Raw genomic sequence first — 21,047 nt, forward strand, 5'->3', positions numbered from 1 at the left:
AAGTGACCTTGGACACCTCCCTCTACCTCTCTGGGCCTAATTTTTCTCTATCATTCCCTCCCAGCACTAACCTTTTGTGGTTCTCTGATTCCTGGGAAAAGTTAATTTTATAGGAAGAAGTCCGGGCAGAACCAGAGCCTCCCATTGGAAATGACAGGATTGGGTCATTAAGGGTGGTTGGCAGGACCTCTCTGAGGAGGGGTCTAGAGGAATCTGGCTAGAATGTCTTAGTGATCTTATGACATAATATGGGTTGGGGCAACCCCAGCCTGGCCACAACTAGGCTAACTATTGTCGGTCCACATAAACAAAAGGCAGAAGCTTTAGAAGACTGTAAGCTCTATCTCAGGCCGACCTGAGTCAATGTGTGCTGTAACCCGGACATGAGTCAGGACAGGGCCTGATGTCTGTGACCTTGCCTCTCTGTCTCTCCAGGTGTCCCCAGTGAAGATCTGTGACTTTGATCTGGGCAGCGGTGTGAAGCTGAACAGCTCCTGTACACCCATCACCACGCCAGAGCTGACTACACCAGTGAGTGTCTTGGGTCTTGGCCCCTCTCCTCTTCCCCACTACAGCCACCTTTGGGGACCCCTGTCCTGACCCCTTCTAGGAAGAGATCTGGGCCTCACCAGAGTTCTTTTGGGTGACTCCTAGTCTAATGAAGCCAGCCTAATGGGCCTCTTCAAGACTTGTGAAATGAAAGCATGCCGGGCTCTCTGTCAGTCCACAAGCACTTACTAAGCCTTTGCTGTATACTAAGCTCTGTGCTAAGGGCTGGGGAGGCAACTCAAAGCAAAAGAAAGGAAGTGACTGGCCACCCCACCTTCAGTGGGGGAAGCCTCTGGCAGGCCATCTGTACCCCCTAGCTTGGGCCGCCATCTGTAGCCATCACCTGACTCCCCCACTCCAGATCCCACCCGGGCCGGCCAAGAGTAGGATCAGTCAATCTGCAAGCAGTTTTCTTTCTCCCTGAGACAAGTGGAATTAAGTGACCTGTCCAGGGTCACACAGCCAGTGAATGCTTTGAGTTCAGATCCTAGGGCCAGGGCTCCACCCACTGCCCCACCTACCTGCCCCAAGAAGCATTTTATTTTGTTGCTGTTGCTTTAATTTGTTAAATTTTTTTAGTTTTTTTTTTTTTTTCTGGTTACATGTAAAGATCCCCACAGGTGTTTTAAAGCACTTGCTGTGGGTTCAGAAGCCTGTTAGGGGCTAGGAATACAAGCACAGGAACAAAGGGAACTTCTGCCCTGGAAAAGAGCTTGTGTCCTATGGGGGTCCGGGGTGGGAGGGGGTAATGTATGTGCACACAGAATGTCTCCCAAACAACTGGTAAAAGCTGCAGATGGTCCTGAGACTTTTCAGATGCCTTTGCCTCGATGTCTCCAGAATGAGGAAATGGACTGCAAAAGGGGAGACCCCAGAGAGAGGGGACAGGACTTGAAGGATTGGGGACTAGTCAAGGCTTCCCAGAGAAGATGGTGCTGGACAGAGGAGAGGGAGGGAATCTATGCTGGGGTGTGAGCAGGGAAAGATGTTCCAGGAATGGGCTCAGTCAGTGATGGGAGCATCAACGTTCCCATGGGGGCCACCCCAAGAAGTCTGACTTTTTGAGGCTCCAAAGTGACTACTGAGGCTAGAAGAAGCAGATAGAGCTGTTTGTTTTATCTTGCACATGAGAGGAAGGGGGCCCTCGTGGGTAGGAGGGTGAGCCAGTGGGCCAAGGAGGCCTGAGCATGTGGGGAAGGGAGAGAGGAAAAAATAAAGGGAGCAGGCATTTCTTGTTTTTTTTTGTTTCTGTTTTTCCATCTGGTTGTGTATAGCGTTATCCATAACAGGTCTCCCAGGGTTGTCCTGGCTCTCTGAGAGGAGCTGCTTCCTCAGAGTTGATCAACTCACTATGTTGTTAATGTGTATGATGTTCTCTTAGTTCTACTCCTTTCACTCAGCATCAGTTCCGGTAATTCATTTCACGCTTCTCTAGAGTCTGACCATTCTCATGGTTTCTTATCGAACAAGAGTATTCCATAATATTCATATACCATAACTTGTTCAGCCATTGCCCATTTCATAGGCATTCCCTCAATTTCCAATTCTTTGCCATTACAAAAAGAGCTGCTATGAATATTTTGGAACATAAAATTTTTCCAATTTTTTTATGATTTCTTCTGGATATAGGCCTAGAATTGGAATTGCTGACTCAAAGGATATGATCAGTTTTACTGCTCTTTTGGCATAGTCCCAAATTGCTCTCCAGAAAGGCTGGATCAGTTCACAACTCCACCAACAATGCATTAGTGTCCCAGTTGTCCCACATCCTCTCCAATATTGATCATTTTTCCTTTTTTCCTCTTAGCCAGTCTGATAGGTGTGGTTGTTTTAAGGTGTATTTCTCTAATCAGTAATGATTTAGAGCATTTTTTCATATGACTATATGTACATTTAATTTCTTTATTTGATAGCTGTCTGTTCATATCCTTTAACCATTTATTACAGAATGACTAATCATATAAATTTAGTTCAGTTCTCTATATATTTTAGAAATGATTCCCTTATCAGAGCCCTTTCCTGTGAAAATTGTTTCCCAGCTTTCTGTTTTCCTTCTAATCTTGGCAACATTGGTTTTATTAGTGCAAAACCTTTTTAATTTAATATGGTGGAAATCATCCATTTTGCATTTTATAGTGTATTCTATTTCCTGTTTGGTTATAAATTTCTCCCCTTTCCATACATCTGACAGATGAGTATTTCTTGATCTCTCAATTGGACTACAGTATCATCCTTTATGTCTAAATCTTGTACTCACTTTGACCTTATTTTGGTTTAGGATGTAAGGTAGGGTTTGCCAACAGTTTTTGTTGAATGGTGAGTTCTTATCCCAGAAGCTCATGTCTTTGACCTTGTCAAACATTTACTAATGTTTCTTTGTATCCATTCTAATGCACTGGTCCATTGCTCTATTTAACCAGTACCGGGCAGTTTTGATGATTGCCCTTTTATAATAGAGTTTTAGATCTGGTAGAGCCAGGCCACTTTTCTTTACATTTTTTTTTTATCAGTTCCTTTAATATTCTTGACCTTTTGTTACTCCAGCTGAATTTTGTTACTATTTTTTCTAGCTCTGTAAAGTAGTTATTTGGTAGTTTGATTGGCACTGAATAAGTAAATTAATTTGAGTAGAATTATCATATTTGTTACATTAGCTCAACCTAACCATGAGCATTGAAGTTTTTCCAGTTGTTTAGATCTGACTTTATGTGAAAAGTATTTTGTAATAGTGTTCATACAGTTTCTGGGTTTGTCTTGGGAGGTAGATTCCCAAGTATTTTATGATGTCTGCAGTTACTTTAAATGGGATTTCTCTTGTCTTTGGGCTTTGTTGTTCATATATAGAAATGGCTGGTGATTTATTTGAGTTTATTTTATTTTATATCCTGCTACTTTGATGAATTTGTTAATTGTTTCCAGGAGTTTTTTAAATGATTTTCTCAGGTTCTCTAAGTATACCATCACATCATCTGCAAAGAATCAAAGTTTTGCCTCCTCATTGCCAATTCTGATTCCTTCAATTTTTTTTTCTTCTCGTATTGCTAAAGCTAACATTTCTCACATTATATTGAATAGTAATGATGATAATGGGCATCCTTGTTTTAATCCCTGATCTTGTTGGAAATGGGAGTATTTCTTAGGCCTACTGTGGGCCAGGAGCTGGACAATTCTTTTATCTGGGCCTCACAACAGCCCTGGGAGATGATGCCATCATTATCCCCATTTTACAGGCAAGGAAACTGAGGCTGCAGAGGGGAAGTGACTTGTCAGGGGCCCAGTCCGTGTCTGAGGTAGGACTTGAACTCGGGTCTTCCTGACCCCAGGACCCATGCTGTGTGTGCTCTGGTGACTGCTCCCCCTGCTGTGCGGCTCTGGATGGGAGATAGGGGAAGGGAAGAGTTGAGGATGAGCAGAAATCTAGGTGGATGGTGGAAATAGAGACGTTTGGGGGAGGGCAAGCTTTGTGTGGAGCAGTGGCATGGTGATGATGAGTGTCTGTTCTGCACCTGTTGGGCAGAGGTGACCTTGAGACAGCCAGTCGGAGGTTGGTGGTTTTCCCTCCTCCTCCTCTTGGAGGACGCAGCCACCTCTAGAGCAGGGCCTGGGAGAGAACACTTGTTTTCCTCCTCTCAGACTCATGACAGGCGTAGATGGGGCTGCCGGGAGCCCAGGCAGCCTAAGATGTTGCTTGAAAACCCTCAAGAGATGGCACTTCTTGTTGAGGTTCCTGTAAGAGATTTACAAGCTTCATAAGCTTTTCATGTCTTTGTTTTTTAAAACATATTTAAAAATGCAAGGCATGCATTTGGGTGTCATTGTGAGAAAGCAGTGCTGGCTTCTAATACTGGATTACCTCTTCCAGCCAGAAATCCTATTGTGTCCAGATGAGCAATTTATTGGGATGGCTGCCCGTCAGCAGCAGCTTCATGAGGCCACCAGTAAAACCAAGTGTGGTGAGGTGTGGGCTCTGATTGTGAACAGAGGGGCTGCCTCAGAAATGGGTCCAAGGAGCTGTCCTGGCTGACTTAAGGTTCCTTCTGACTTCTGACCGTAAAGAATAGAGTGATGAACTGTTGGGACATAGAGAAAGGCCTCATTGACAGCTACCTAACACTCTAATGGAGAATTGGGGCTTTTGGGGTACCCCAGGTCTCTCCTTAGTCTGGATTGGATCCAAATGCAAGGTTGTGTCTCTAAACAGAACCTTGGGATTAGGCCTCTCCCAGGAGCAGTTAGTGGGGTGTGTTTATGGAGCGTCCATTTGAAAAGGGTGCTCTAGAGGCCACTTGTTGGTCAATGCTTAGGAATCAGTGCTTGTTGGTCAATGAGCTCAGGAAGAGGTGGAGATCTTCCCCAAGTAATTTGTCTTCTCCAGTCACTTCTGTTCTCAGGTTAGGGTTCTCCAGCACCTAAGAAGGGAAGAATGAGCCGCTTTTCTGAGTCTTTAAACCAGGATTACTTAGTTTGGGCAACTGCTATATTCTAGTAGAACTTGAAGTCTCTGTGCACCCCAGTCCCTTGCATTCCTACTTTATTTCTTGATTTCCCTGATGATTCGAGAGCTTTTGTTCTTCCAAATAGCCTTCCATTATTTTGTCAAGCTCGACAAAGTGTTTCCTTGGTAGTTTGATTAGGGTAGCACGAAATCTGAAAATAAACCTAAATCTCTCCTCATTTTATTGGCTCTAGATGTACTTCCAATTCTTTGTTCTGCCTTTGTCCTGCCTTTGTTCTGTGTTCCACAGTAATGTCAGTATAGGTGTTCAGTGTCGATGGACTTCCTAGATCCTGAAGACATTTTGAAGTTGGTTTTTGTGGTTTCATTTTGTCTTCTGCCACTTTACTGTGGCTGTGTTAAGAATGACATCACACCTATCCTCGGGTCCCTGGGGCTGTTGAGACTGCCTGGGGGGTGGCGCTCCTCTCTGCTCAGGGCATGGGACTTGTCCCAAGGATAGCAGGCACAGGAAGGTTGTTGAGCCTGGAGAAAATGAAGGTGGAACTGGTTCTATTTGATCCCAGAGATCTTTACCAGGGGCAGAGGGGAAACCTTGCCTCCAGTGTGGTCCTGGCCCTCCAGAGGCTGGAGGGGAGGCTCCCCCAGCCAGGTTCTCCTTGACTTAGCCTTGATTCCTTCTGGGAATCCTTTTAACTGAAATCTTCAGTGCGTGTGGTTCGCGTGTTCTCTGTCCTGTGCCCAGCCCCATATTCCCTGTAAGCAGCAGGGGCTTCACAGGGCTTGTAGCTCTCCCCTCTCTCTCCTCTAGTGTGGCTCAGCCGAGTATATGGCACCCGAGGTGGTCGAAGTGTTCACCGAAGAAGCCACTTTTTATGACAAGCGTTGTGACCTCTGGAGTTTGGGGGTGGTTCTCTACATCATGCTCAGCGGCTACCCCCCCTTTGTGGGCCACTGCGGCACCGACTGCGGCTGGGACCGGGGCGAGGTCTGCCAGATCTGCCAGGTGAGGGCCCAGACAAGTCCTGTGGGCTCTTTCAGGGTGGGAGCCCACCTTCCCACAAGGGCTATCAAACACCAGTTCCTTGCAGAAGAAGAGGCTTGGAGACCCAGGCTAGGGCCAGCAATTCCCCAATATATTGGCATCAGAGGACTGTGACAGAAGTAGCTGAAATAGGAGCAGGAAAAATGCACTGATGAGTCCCTGGCCAGCGCTGATTAAGCTCCTGCTGGATACCAGACCCTGGGCTTGCCCTGGGGATCCAAAGCAAGCCAGCCAACGGGTCCTACTCTTAGGGGGCTCCCCAACTAAGGTGGCGGGGGAGACAACAACAGCAGCCTGGTCATTGCTGGCATTTCTAGATGTTTCCCAGACTGGTATATCATCACATTTGATCCTCTGTGCTCCTCCAGGAGGTGGGTTCTGTTGTGATCCCCATTTTGCAGATGAAGAAACTAAGACTCAGAGAGGTCAGGTGACTCTCACATCACAGAGTCACGACTAAGTGTCTGAGGTGTATCTGAACTCAGCTCTTCCCAACTCCACATCTGGTGTCTCCTCAGTTCTCTGATAACAGTTGTGTTGAATGTTTTAGAGAGCAAGAGGTCCTGCCAGACAGGCTCTCTCGAGGGCAGTGCAGAGAGGATCCCCCCAGCTCCCTCTCCTCATTTTGCATCTGGAGAAACTGAGGCCTGGGGCTGCCCCTAGGGAGTCAGGCCAGAGGCAGGAACAGACGGACTGGTAGTCAGTCAGGTGATGGCCTTTCTCTCCCCAGGACAGGTTGTTTGAAAGCATCCAGGAGGGGAAATACGAGTTCCCTGAGAAGGACTGGGCTCACATCTCGCAGGAGGCCAAAGATCTGATCTCCAGGCTCCTGGTGAGGGATGCCAAGCAGAGACTCAGTGCTGCCCAGGTCCTGCAGCACCCCTGGGTACAGGGGGTGAGTACCCACGCGGCCCAAGGAGGGAAGGGGAAGGGGGCTGTCCATGGGGAGTACTAACTAATGAGCCACAAGCTCAGGATCAAGTCCCAACTTTCCTCTAGTTGTGAGGCCTTTTTTTTTATTTTATTTTTTAAGATTTTATTTATTTTGAGTTTTACAATTTTTCCCCTAATCTTACTTCCCTCCCCCCAGCCCCCACAGAAGGCAGTTTGTCAGTCTTTACATTGTTTCCATGGTATACATTGATCCAAATTGAATGTGATGAGAGAGAAATCATATCCCCAAGGAAGAAAAATAAAGTATAAGAGATAGCAAGATTACATAAGATATCAAGTATTTTTTTCTAAATTGAAGGTAATAATTGGTCTTTATTCAAACTCCACAGTTCTTTCTCTGGATACAGATGGTATTCTCCTTTGCAGACAGCCCCAAATTATCCCTGATGGAATGAGCGAGTCCATCAAGGTTGATCATCACCCCCATGTTGCTGTTAGGGTGTACAGTGTTTTTCTGGTTCTCTCATCTCACTCAGCATCACTTCATGCAAATCCCTCCAGGCTTCCCTGAATTCCCACCCCTCCTGGTTTCTAATAGAACAATAGTGTTCCATGACATACATATACCACAGTTTGCTAAGCCATTCCCCAATTGAAGGACATTTACTTGATTTCCAATTCTTTGCCACCACAAATAGGGCTGCTATGAATATTTTTGTACAAGTGATGTTTTTACCCTTTTTCCTCATCTCTTCAGGGTATAGACCCAGTAGTGGTATTGCTGGATCAAAGGGTTTGCTCATTTTTTGTTGCCCTTTGGGCATAGTTCCACATTTCTCTCCAGAAAGGTTGGATGAGTTCACTAGCTGTGAGATCTTAAGCAAATTCCTTTGCCTGTGGGCCTTGGTTACTCCATCTGTAAAAGGAGAGAAATGGACTGATGATCACCAAGGTCCTTTCTTGCCCTACATCCTGTCATTCTCTGAATTTGAATTTAGTAAAGTCCTCGAGCAAATCTCTCCCCTGAGCCTCAGTTTCCTCATCTGTAAAATGGGGTGCTGATTCTTGCCCTATTCTTCCTCCCAAGGGTGGTTGTAAGGAAAACACAATATCACAGAAATGGCAACCACTGTTAGTGAATGGAACCTCACAGTTTATAGAGTGTTTCTCTCCAGGAAGGAAAGGATTCATACCCAATTTACAAATGAATAAACTGAGGCTGAGGTTGTCAGAGAATAGAGAAGTGACCTGGCCAAAGCCCCCATTGAGGCTTTCCTTGCTGAGGCCAGAGCTCTTTCCCTGTGCCTGGGGACACAGTGAGGGGAGGGAAGATCTGCTCTGTCCTGACTCTCTGTCCTTTCTATTTCAGCAAGCTCCAGAGAGGGGACTGCCCACGCCACAGGTGCTCCAGAGGTAAGGAGGCCTGGCTGTGTTCTCCCTGCCTCTTCCCAAAGCCCCGTGAAGCAGACAGAGCAAATGCTTATGGGTGTCCCTTGAATCTCGGGCCTGGGGAGAACTGGCTCAGTCTCAGGGCCCCAGTGATCGGGACTTTGAAGACTCTAGCTTGGAAGGAGGTGGTGCTTCTTCCCTTGTAGAGAGAGGTTCCTTGCTCCCAGTTCTCCCTGTCAGACATTGGGGCGATCTCCCAACCCAGTCACTTGGTGTCATTGTGTGCAGGTCAGCCTCTTGACCTGCCCCCCAGGAGACAACAGCTAATAAATCAGTGAAAACAGATCCTAGACTTTTTCCCAAAGCCCAGACTAAACGAATGCTTACTGGGTGGGGTAATCAACTCTCCCTGGCTTGGAGAGTCGGCATGCTCTTTTTTCCATCAAATTCATGAAGGTTTATAGGTCCCGGAAGCTTGTTCTTCAGACCTCTTCTCCTCCCCTCCAGGTTGCCCTGGATGTATTAAGACAGTGGCCCCTCCCACACATCCACACCCCCCCCCTTCCATTTCTGTGAGGGGAGGAGGCCCACCCAGGGTCCCCCTACAAACCCAGCTGCTCCCCCATCTTAGCAAGCTGTTGCACATGTGGAGCCCAGGCTTTTCCCTTACTGAACCCAGAATCTTCTAGACTACTCCCAGACATCTACCATCCTTCACCCAAAACGGCTGAGATTTACCCTTAAACAGTGGATGAGTTTTTTTTAAATTATTAAATGTTTACCGTGTACCAACCACTGCAAATCCTTTTGGATGCAAGGACAAAAGCTTCTGTTTTCAATACCAGAAGATAGCCCCCCAGTGGGGAGAGGTGACTGGGAGGGGGCATTTGGGTTTGGAAAGTTACTGGGATGGAGTTGGGTCCTGGCAAAAGAGGTCCAAGGCTGCTCCTAAAAAATGGTTTCCCTGTATGCTCTGGGCCTGTGGTAGCATCCGTGGGGTAATGGCTCAGCCTTCCAGGGGAAGGCCCCCCATTGGATGGGGGACTCTCTTTAATCTGCTTTTTGCCCGTGTCACTGAGCTCTTCCTCCCTGTCTGCCTCTCTCCTCAGGAACAGCAGCACCAAGGATCTAACGCTTTTTGCGGCTGAGGCCATCGCCCTCAACCGGCAGCTCTCCCAGCATGAAGAGCATGAGCTGGGGGAGGACCAGCAGGCCCTGAGCGAAGGCCTCTGTGCTGTGAGACTCTCCCCCCCCTCCAAGTCTCGTTTGGCTCGTCGGCGTGCAGAGGCTCACGGCAGCCACCCTGGAGAGCCGAAGCCCGCCCTGGAGGCCCTCTGATGGCTCCCGGGTGGGCGGCAAGCACCCCTCTGCCGCCAGGCCATCTGCTCCTCAGCAGCTCCCCAGCTCCGGCCTGGCTGGCTCTGGCCCTGCGGTTGCTCACAAACACAATTCATCTCTCTCTCTCTCTCTCTCTCCCCCTGCCTCCCCCTTCTGGTAATTCTGCCATTCCCCAGGGGGCCTTGAGAATGAAGCTTTCTCCAAGGGGGTTGTCATTGGAAAAGATAACAGTCACTTGTCAGTTTGACTAATAGGGTCATTTCATCTGGCTCCTGAGTTCAGTTCAAGCATTGCGCTGCTCTGAGTCGGGTTTGAAGAGTATCGAGGTGGGCGCCGCCGTCCGGGCAGCAGGCCTCTCCCTCCCAGCTCCATCCAGCCATGTCACTGCCCCCTTGTGCTGCTCTCCATCCGTCCCCACCCCCTCCCTCTCCTCCTGCTCATCTTGGTTGAGTTCATCAGTCCCCTCCCCCCTTCCTCCCCCTAACCAACCTTGGACTCAGGAATGGAAGAAGAGGCAGCGTTCCGATTTTCCAGTTCAGGAAATCAGATCCATCTTCCCGTTTTCAGCCTGTCCCCAAGCACGGGAAATGCATCGCTCTTGTCTCTCTATGAAGGAACTGTCCCTAATGCATCAGCCTCTGCCTCATTTGTACTTGCTGCTAAAGTCCATTAAAAAAAAGAAAACAGTGTTTGCTATGCCCCTCTGGCCAGGAGGGCCTTTTAAACTCACCCAGTGGACCTGCAGGCACTCCCTAGAAGCGTGGACTCCAGGACAGAGGGTTTTGTTGTAAGCTTCCCCCTCTTCAACTAATCTCTTTTGAAATCTGATTGGAGAAGTTCTCAGCCAGCCAGTCCACCATGGTAGCCAGGGCTAGCTGGGAACCCCTGAAGAATGTGGGGGGGATGCGGTCAGCCCCTGGGGCTCGGAGCAGGAGGTGGCCAGGCCAGGTCCCCAAAGTAGGTCGGCATCAGCCCTCTGGAAGTCCAGAGGTGCCAATGTATTTTTATATATTGTGCTGTATGGATGACCAGCATTAAGAAATATGATCATGCCTATTTAAAACTTTTATACACTGACGATGGAGTTTGGGGCTGTAGCTTTAATAAAAATTATTTTAAGAATAGTTGGAGTGTTGTCCTTGGGATTTTAAAGGCTCCTGCAAGGATTGGGAGGGGGAAGTAAGGCATGCTTTGTGGTGGCTTCCCTACAATTTAATCACTAATTTGAATTTTAATTCAATTCATCAAATAGTTACGAAGAGTCTGTTTGCCATGTCTTTGCTGGAAGTCAACATCTCCGGGGTACAGCTTGTATTATCGGGGTGGGGGGAAGTTGATGGTGGAGTGAGCAGCAGGGAAGGCTTCATGGAGGTGGCGTGTCCGAGTTCACACTTAGAGGTATTATGGTTTTGGGGAAGAGATGAAGTACATTCCAGGATGGGGGGCGGTTAGACCCATTTAAATAAGAAGGGCTGGAGGACACTACATCACTCAGTGGGGCCCTGGAGTTAGAACAGTTTAAATCCAGCCTCAGACACCTAGTAGCTGTGTGAATTCTGCCTCAGTTTCCTCAATGCCCCATGGCAATGCCCCAGTGATACCCGCTGTCCACGTGGACATCTTTCTGACCACTCCTCATGTATTCTGACTGATGTAGGGCCTTCCAGGTCCAAAACTTTCATTCTGAAGCCCATGATCATGCCCAGCCCTGATTGTTGAACCTCTGAGTTGTCTGCTGGTGCCTACACACACAAACATGCATGGATGTGTGCACACCCTCTAGTCAATAGGCTCTATCTTCTTTGTTTTTTCAAGGCAATGGAGTTAAGTGACTTGCCCAAGGCCACACAGCTAGGGAATTATTGTCTGAGGCCAGATTTGAACTCAAGTCCTCCTGTCTCCAGGGCCGATGTTCTATCCACGGTGCCACTTAGCTGCCCCCCAATAGGCTCTATCTTGTGACCATCCAGAATCTTGGAGTTCCCAGTCCAACCTCCAGGGGAAGAAGCAGCCTTGAGTTGGGGCCCCCTGTTCTTAGACATCCAGGAGCTGGGGTAGGAGGTGAGCCCAGCTTCCCACTCCAGCCAACCCAGGCTTGCCCCAGGAAGCTGAGGATGGCAACAAGCACTTGGACCACAGACTGCTGGGAACTGAGGAGGTCATGGACTTGACCTCTAAATGAAATAGGACTTTGCTCCGTGGTTTCCCCCAATAAAACTGGTCAACCAGCTTGTGCTTCAAGACCTCCAGAGCTGGGAACCTCCCTCAAAAGCCCCTTCCCCTTCCCCTGCTTGCTAGGAAACTGTCTTTCCCATTGACTCGGAATCCCTCCTTCACATAGCAACCCTCAGGAAAAGAAGACAACTCCATTGTCATCCTCAGTCCCTCCAATTGGTCCTCTGGCCGCCAGTCCTTCAGCACTCCAGTCTCCATCCTGGACGTCTTTCCTAAGCAGACCCCCTGCCTTTGCTCAGCCTGGACCTGCCCTAGCTGGGCTGCAGGGTTAGTAGGCAAGAAGTCGGGCTGAGGTACCTCTTCCAGGCAAGCCCTTCGGGAGCTTCCTGTTTCCCAAAGGTGTCATCCCATTTCCAAGCCCTCCTCCATCCAGTAGTTGGGTTCCAGTGTCTCTTCAGGACTTTCCCTTTTTGGCAGAATTCATACAGAATGTGAATACTTAACTGACGTGAAGAGCTATGTCCCATCCTGACCCCATCTTGTGCTGTCTTAACCTCATTAAAATAGAAACTTCTGGAGGACAAGGGACAGGCCTGCCTTTCTATTTGCTTCTCTCTCCAAGACTTAGTGCCTGATTGTGTCTGGCGCAAAAAAACCCTGTTATTCTGGCTCGTGATCTATACAGACAATTAAAAAACTAGGTTGCAATTTATAAATTAAATAGAAATTTAGACTCCGCCCATACATTCATGACTTTCTTGTACCTCACGAGCACTCTGGGAGAGGGAGGGAGCTACCACAGCTGTGATGAGGAAAGTGAGGACTGTGACTTAGATCTAGAAGACCATGCACTCATTTTACAGAGAAGGAAACTGAGGTTCCAAGTAGGAAAGTAACCAGTCCAAGGTCATCCAACTAGTAAGTGGCAAAGCTGGGATTCGAATCCAGGGCTTCCTGACTCCAGATCCTGTCTCTGGCTAGCAGACTCCTCTTCTTGAGCCAGATGATGAAGGCCAACATCCTGAGCTCAATCCTCTGCTCCAGGGGGTCTGCCCAAGGCCAGTGAGGGATCACAGAGTTGAGAGGGTGTAGACTCATTATTTGTTGTTGCTTACTCTGTGAGAGACACTGACTGGGCTTAGTCCTGGGATGAGCAGACAGAGCTTCCTCTCCAAGAGCTTCCGATGTGATGGGTTGGGGGGCCACAGACACAACTGGGTATGACAGAGGAAGGGTGAGACCACAGCAAAAGAGAAGTCCAGGCAGGCTCCGATGAGCAGTTGGGGGAAGGAGAAATTCTTTTCTCTTGGGCTTTCTAGAGAAGGTGCTATCTGAGCCTGGGTCTTGAAGGAAGGGACAGACTTCTGTTGAAGCCAACTGGGGTGGAAGTGGGGAGTGGGCCGCAGCAGGAGCACAAGGGCAAACGAGAGCAGGGAGAGGATTGGCTGGAGAGCCCAGGATGTAAAGGGCAGGGGGATGCAACCAAACTGAATAGGTAGATGAACCTTGGACCTCAGGGAAGCAGGAAGCTCCTGGAGGGTTTGCCTAGAAGAGGTACAAACATAGATTGAATGAGGACAACGGGGAGATTCTGTGAGCAGGCAGAGGGAAAAAACACAATTCCTAGACCTGGGGAATGTAGAACTTAATTAGGATGTGCCACCCTTAGGAGGCAGGATGGGATAGTGGAGCTGGGTTCAAGTCCTGCCTCTGATTTATGCAGGCAATGTGACCCTGGGCAAGTCACAGCCTCTCCGGACTCTAGGTTGAAGATGCCTACCTCTGCTTGGAGCATCTTCTGACACTGAAGTTCCAGGTCCAATCTGTCCCTTTGAAAATCCTTTGGCAGAGACCTCAGGAGGCACCTTGCCATGCCCAAAGTGAAATCCCAGTTCCCCCTTCCTCTACCCCTACCCCCAAGTGACAATTGTCAAATCCTGGAGAGTCCAGTTGCTTGGGGCGTTCCTGGTTCTTTGGGAGAGGATATGGAAGAGGTCCCCCAGAGGGTCATCCTCTCCACTTGAAGAAAAGGAGCCTTCCCAGGTTAGCAAAGTGAATCAGCCCTTCCGCTTACAGGGGATTGGGGGGCTGACCTCCCAGACTCCCATTCAGAACATTCTAGGGAGAGATGTTCACAGGATCTATTTCATTGGCAAAGCCCCTGGCTATTGAGGAAGCTCCTTCCTCCTCAAAACTCCCCTCAGCTGCCCCATATTCTGCCTCAATGGGGCCTCAGTGAGGCTGGACAGTCAGCCCCAAGGGCCAGAGCCAAGACAAGGTGAGGTCTCCTGAGGCCCAGGCTCAGCCCCTGAAAAACATGTCACATATCCTCCAGTCTAAGAATTCCTTGACCAAAGTTTGAAGCTGCATCTCAGAGTTGAGGTTACCTCAAGGTCTTGATGAGGTCTAACAAACCGTATCCCATAGGGTCATGGGATTTAAAATGATAAGACCTAAGAGTCATGGCGTCGTGTCACAAAGGAGGCAACTGAAGCTTGAGAGGAAAGGCACCTGCCTGAGACCAAGCCAGGATTCTGACCCGAGGGCCTCCCAGTTTCTACCCTGTCCTTCCCATCCTCGATTCTCCCTAGAGATGCTCTTGACCATGATTCTCTCCACGCATCGGTGCTACTCGGGCTGACCTGGTGAGTCACTGCAGACTACAGGGAAAAGGCAACTATGGGGGAGGAGTGTCTTCGAAGTTCCCCACAAAAGTTCCCCTCTCCTCCCAGTGACCCTCCTCTCCATTCCTCAGGGCAGGAAATAACTCTTGGGAGGCTTAAGTTCAAGGTGAGATCTTGGTCTCTGAGTTCAACCAGCAGGGGCCCGCTGACTGGTCCCTTTAATAGTCAGCCAATCAGAACCCCCTTCTCTCAGAAGCAATGCAGTGGAATAGAGGGGGACTCAGAACCTCTGGACTCTAATCTTTTTTTTAATTTTTGGTTGGGTTTTTTTTTTTTTGCAAGGCAAATGGGGTTAAGTGGCTTGCCCAAGGCCACACAGCTAGGTAATTATTAAGTGTCTGAGGCTGCATTTGAACTTAGATCCTTCTGACTCCAGGGCTGGTGCTCTGTCCACTGTGCCACCTAGCCGCCCCTAATCTTATTTTTCTCAGGAGCTCCCTAGGGGACCTGTACCAATTCACTCAATCTCTCCAGGACTCAGTTTCCTCTACTGTCAAATTGGGAAGCAAGTATAGAATTCAAATCCAGCCTCAGACACTCACTGCCTGTCACTTACCCTCTTTCAGTCTCAGTTTCTTCCTCTGTAAAATGGGAACGATACTAGTACCTCCCTCCCAGGGGTGTGATGAGAATCCAAAGAGCATATAACCAAAGTGCATCACAAACCTTCCAGGGCTCCAGAAATGCTGACTACTAGATCAGCTGCCTCTTCTGGGCCTCGGTTTCCTCTTCTGTCAAGTGAAGTGGCTGGACTTCCATGTTTTCTAGGTTCCCAGGGATCTGTGCCTGTCTCTGTCCTGGCTAACATTTCTATCAGACCCTGGGACAAAGGCACACTGACCAGACAGGCAGGTGACTAAGAGCTGATGGGAGGGAGGGCCTACTAGGAGCCAGACACTGTTGTGTCCCACAGTTATCTCCTTGGATCCTCACAACAGCTCTGGGAAGTGGGGGCTATCATCATCCCCATTTTATAGTTGAGGAAACTGAGGCAAATGAATATGAAGTGACTTGCCCAGGGTCACTCAGCCAGTGCATATCTGAGGTCAGATTGAACTCAGATTTTCTTGACTCCAGGCCCAGAGTTCTGTCCACTAGGCCACGAGCTGCCCTTGGTAACAGGGATAATTAGGAGACTGGATGCCCATGGCACTCTGAGAAAGCCCAGAGAGGCCAGAATATTGGGCCAAAGTACAGAAATAAACCTGGGTAAGGGATGATCTAAAGACTTCTTTATGGGCTTAAAAAATCACCTCCCCAACTGCAGTTATCAGGTGTTCTGAAAAAGATCTGGGGAGGTCTTAGTGGACCACAAGTTTAACAAGCACCAACAGTGTCACATAGCAACCAGATAAGCTAATGGAATCTCAGACAGTATTGAGAGAGGCAGTGTCCAGGACTAGAGAGATGCCCATCCGTTGCTCAGGCCATATCTGGAGTCATTTAGGAAGGACACTGATAAATCAGAGAATAGTGTAGGGCTGTGACCAGCCCAAGGTCCATTGTGAACATCTCTGGGATATGGAAGGGTCTTAAACTCATGTCATATGAGGATCACCAGTTCAAGGAATGAGGGGTGTTCATCCCAGAGAAGAGAAGACTCAGAAGACAGAATACTTGGCTCCAGATTTTTAAAGAATTATGTGGAAACAGGAATAGGTTTGTTCTGCTTGGCCAGAAGCAAGGAATATAACTGCAAGTTGCTAGTTTTGGCCTCGGTTTGGATTTGCTATCAGGAAAACCTCCTAATATCGAGGAGAATGGGCAGCTTTGCAAGGTAATAAACTCCCTGTCCTTGGAGATCTGCAAGCAGAAACTGGAGACCCATCTGCTAGAAAGTGCTATGGAGATTCTTGTTCAGGTTGGGATTGGATCAGAAGGCTCTGAGATACTGGGATTCTGGGAATGTTTCCAATGCTGAAATCTCTTTGACTGGGAGGGTGAGCAAGGAGGAAGGCAGTAAGGGGTATTATGAACTTCCAGTCCCCAGCTCCTCATTGAATTAGAGCCTGGGAAAGCTCCTGTCAGGCCACACACACACACACACACACACACACACACCTTGGGCATCTTCTCTGCCTCCCCTCCTCCGGCCAGCATCCTTATCACCATGGCAGCTTGTTGCCGTGGAAGCCAGCTCGCAAACCGGGCCAGGCTGTTGGCATCCTCCGCATGGCCCCAGGAAGCAGCTCATTCCTTTGGGGAGCCAAGCATTAATCACATTGCCCACCCTCCTCAACCCTCCCTCCTCAAGAAAAATCAAATGGACTTCAGCCTCTCCAGCCCTAGCCTTGCCTCCCCACCCCCACTCTACCCCAGAGGCTTAACAAGGTAGACTGCTTCTCCCTGGCTCCCATACCTTCTCTGATTCCAGGAAAGATGAGTAAAGCTGGAATGGATTCCCAAAACCTCCCCTCTGGGCTCCATTGTGAACATCTCCATCCTTCCTGCTTTCCAACTGCCTCAGCTTGAACCCTCCTGTTTATGCTGGGGAAGTTTTCTCCAAATCTATCCTAAATCTCTGGCCCTTTTGTTCCTCTTGTATCTAGCCCAGAGGAAAATGACCTCTTGAAATGCCACTTTTCTTTCCTCTCTGCCCTTTCCCTTCTGCATCCATGCCCAAACACCTTTGTTCCAGGCTTCCCAGAGACAGAACCCAGGCTTCCCAGCCTGGTTTGAGATAGACGGGGAGGCAGCCAGACTGGGCTCTGCCTCTGATCTTGGCCAACTTCCTTCCTTCCTCTTCTTGGACTTCATTTTCTCTCTCTGGAAAATGAACTGGATGGTCTCTAAGCAAGCAGCTCTCCCTCGACTCCTCTGCCCACTCTGCTCTGTCATTCATGCAATGCTGTTTAGTATTTCCAGTGTTGGCAGAAGCCCAAGGGGCATCTAGTTCCATCTCTACTGAGCAAGAATCCCCTTCATAGCATCCTCAAGAAGTGGCCACTGGATCATAGCCCTCCAGGAGAGGGCCTTGGCAAGCAAATAGTCTAATCCCCTCATGACAGAGGGGCTGTGACCAGCCCAAGGTCACACAGGTGCTAAGTAGCCAATATTGCCTAACACCAAAGGCAGCAGTCTTCCCTTGGTGCCATGCCTTTTCTTGGAGACCTCCAAGGAAGGAGAGCCGAACATGGTCTGGGCAGCTCTGATGGGAAGGTTTTCCGATCATCTTACTTAAACCTTCAGCAGGGTTGGGGCACCTCCTCTGTGTGACAGCTGGGGAGTTCTTCTGGAGCTGTTGGTGTGGGCACAGCTAAACAATGGCCACAGTGATGACAAAAGCCCTTTGTTTAGAGCATGCCGTGTCCTGGATATAGAGATGTTCCAGGCAGATGACACAGCCTGGGCAAAGTCTCAGAGGTGGGACAGCATAGGGTGTGGTTGGAGACTTTGGGTGCTTGACTGAGTCTGAAAAGTCTGGAAGGATGAGGTGGTTCCAGATGCTGTCTACCAGGCAGAGAGGTTCCAGAATTTTCCATGCTATCAGGAAATTCCCCAGACATATTGCTCTTCACTCTACCATCTGGGTGGCTATCTGGACTTGCTCTCTCTCTGGATCGGCCCACCTTGATGCCTCCCCATTAGTATGTCAGATTCTTGAAACAAGAGAATCTATGGACTTTTTCTATTTGGATCCCCAGGATTAAGCCTACTTCTTCCCTCCCTCCCTCCCTCCCCTCTTCTACATCAAGGAATCTCCTGTGTGTCTCTTGATAATTTCCTCTTTGTGCTAAGTGTTTCCTCTATAAAATGAGGATAATAATTCTGGCATCCCTTATATGTTATGAGGATAATGGGAGCGAATTATAATGTTATGGAAAATGTTTGCTTTGATTCCTGTGATCAACCACCTAGCAAAGCTTGAGAGTGTAAATCTGCTTTCTCTGAGTTCATACCCCCCAGAGGGGCTAGAAATGTGACCAGAGATCCAGGGAGCCAGGGTGGGACTACCCCACCTACAAGCCTACCTGTCTATCTATCTAGTTATATGGATACAGAGCTAGGTATGCAGAGACTGAAGTCTACTACAAGTCTAGTCAAATGATCCTCTCCCTTCTTCCAGTCACACATAGTTAGTTCTGGCCTTCGATAGACACCATCTCCCATGGCCTAGTGCTCATGGGTTAACAGCCCTCACCAGCCCCCTGTAAGTAACCTGGGTACAAAACCTACTTTGCGTATTCTGTTATTTGTTCTGCATTCTGGAAGAAGACCATGCCATCAGGGAGGTGATGTCACCTCATGCATATGAATTGGATTTGAGTGAGGAGTGCTATGATAAGTCACCAGCCTCACTTTCTCCTCCAGAGCCATCTGGGGCCAGTGGCCAGGTATGAATCAGGATGACAGGAGATGGCCCTGGATGTGAGGCAGTCAGGGTTAAATGACTTGTCCAAGGTCACACAGCTAGTACGATTCAAGGGTCTGAGGCTGGATTTGAACTCAGGTCCTCCTGACTCCAGAGCTAATGCTCTATCCACCATTCCATTTACTCTCTAGTCTACATATAAGGCAACTGAGGAATCTCCTCAGTCAGGATGTGATCAGGGAGCCCTACTCCCAGGGCTAGCAGTTCCTGCCTTCCCGGCCCAACACTCCGCTCCACTGCCTCTCTGCGCTAATAATGCCATTCTATTCTAGGATAACAAGGACTGAGAGGGGCACATTCACTTTGAAATAATAAGTGATTTCAGAGAGAGCTAGAGCAGTAGGTTGGAGAAACAGAAAACATTGATTTAAAAGAAAATTCCACCCACCCCAGAGAATTCCTGAGATGTGACTCTCCCCACTGCCAATATCTGAGCATAACGCTCCCCTACAGTGGATTTCCACGGCTTCCAAAAAGAAACACCAAACTCTATTCTAACATTCGGGGCCTTGCCCATCTGACCCTAGCCTTTTTTTCACATCTGTTCCAGCCAAAAGACCAGTTAGAGGAGCCCTGATCTCAGGTTCCCCTCTCCAGCCTCTAAAACCTTTGCTCACACTGTTCCCTCATGCTGGAATAGGTAAAATTACATCCAATTCTAATAGGTCTATCAGTCTGTCTCTGTCTCTCTGTCTCTATCTCTATCTCTGTCTCTGTCTCTCCATATATACATATATATATACATATATAGATAGATATATAGATATAGTTATAAGTATACCCATCTGAACAGTAGACCATGACCCATCTTAACTTAGATAAGGCTCCTGGGGGCCAGCCTTCATTATGATTTTTCTCTCTTACAGCCAGATGTCAGGAGGCCTGACCTTCACTTCATCTTCAGATGCTTAGTAATTTTGTGGTTCTAGAAGAATCCCTTCCCTTCTCTAGGCCTCCCTTTTCACATCTGTAAAGGATGGGGGGGGGGGACTAGCACTTGTCCTGCCTGTCTGCCAAGTCTATTGATAGGATCAAATAGAAGCTTCCCAGTGGAAGCTATTGGCATTCCATAGCATCAGAGGCCCTGCCACCATGGGTCTGTGCCAAGATCTACCTTGGAAGTAAAGCAGCAGTGAACAGACTTGTCCAGAGACTCCTAGGGTCCAGAGCCTCAACAGCTTCTCTGAGCCTTAAGGCTTCATTTGGAGATTTCCAGTGATTAGGGCCATTACTACCTCCATTTTAGGAGTGCCTTTTTTCTGTTTGCATTTTCTACTATTATTTTCAGACATTTTGATAACTTTAGCTCTCGGCTTTCTTAGAAGATGTTTCTTGTAGGGGGCCTCATTCTCTTAAATCAGTTCTCTGGTGAACATAGCTCATTGTGGCTGGCATCGATTAGAAGAAACCCAACAAAGAGCCCTGGGAGTGATTATATTGTGCAGAAGGAGGAAGCCAGAAAGAGAGGCAAGAGAGAAAAGTGTCTTCTATCCAAGCCATAATCCTGGTCATGCACTAAATCCCTTTCTGTGTCCCATTATGAGCCTGGATCCCAGGCAGTCTTCATCCTTTCCATGCTTAGGCTGATCCCCAATCTCACCCCGGGTGTCCTGGCCACAGAGAGAGCCCTGGCACCACCAGTCAACCCACTAATCACCTACCACTTAGTCTCAGGGCAAGTAGAGAGAGCAGGGATGAGAGCTTCCAACCTGTCCCAAATTTGAGGACCAAACTCAGGTCCCTGGTTTGTTGAGAGGGAAGGTCAGGGTCTCTAGAGATGATGGTAAAGATCCTTTGGCATCAGGCAAGACAATCAGGACTGTGGATACAGTGGGTGCGGGCTGTCTCTGCTCAGAGCCTGCAAATAAGAGGGGCTTTTCATGCACAATTATTCTGATGCCTCCTTCCGCAACAGATCTGCAGGGGATAAATTCTGAGTCCTGGGGACTCAGGCTGTCATTTGTTGCCTAATTAGAGGACTAATCAGATCCTGTTCTAATATTGAAGTTGGAAAACCGAACATCTGGGGACAAAGGCCTCTGCTATCCAGGAATGTCTGATCCAGGAGGAAGAAGGGAAGATTTTTCAGGGGTAGTATTCACATTACAGACTCTCGGAGCTCACTGGGACCCCAGAAGGTACCTA

At 48.5% G+C, this 21,047-nt stretch overlaps 1 protein-coding gene across 2 annotated transcripts in view; it reads left to right on the forward strand.

The window, feature by feature from the left end:
* The window catches only part of MKNK1 (MAPK interacting serine/threonine kinase 1), a 47,820-nt gene extending 37,027 nt beyond the window's left edge, over positions 1-10,793 (forward strand). For both annotated transcript variants that reach the window (XM_074221518.1, XM_074221516.1), the window contains exons 9-13: positions 436-531; positions 5,817-6,011; positions 6,781-6,945; positions 8,314-8,357; positions 9,443-10,793. In XM_074221518.1, coding sequence (XP_074077619.1) covers positions 436-531; positions 5,817-6,011; positions 6,781-6,945; positions 8,314-8,357; positions 9,443-9,671 — 729 coding nt within the window. In that variant the 3' untranslated portion in view covers positions 9,672-10,793. The remainder of the gene's footprint in view (positions 1-435; positions 532-5,816; positions 6,012-6,780; positions 6,946-8,313; positions 8,358-9,442) is intronic.
* The last annotated feature ends 10,254 nt before the right edge of the window (positions 10,794-21,047 follow it).

Source organism: Macrotis lagotis, chromosome 2 (genome assembly GCF_037893015.1).
Source record: "Macrotis lagotis isolate mMagLag1 chromosome 2, bilby.v1.9.chrom.fasta, whole genome shotgun sequence".
Classification (NCBI taxonomy): domain Eukaryota; kingdom Metazoa; phylum Chordata; class Mammalia; order Peramelemorphia; family Peramelidae; genus Macrotis; species Macrotis lagotis.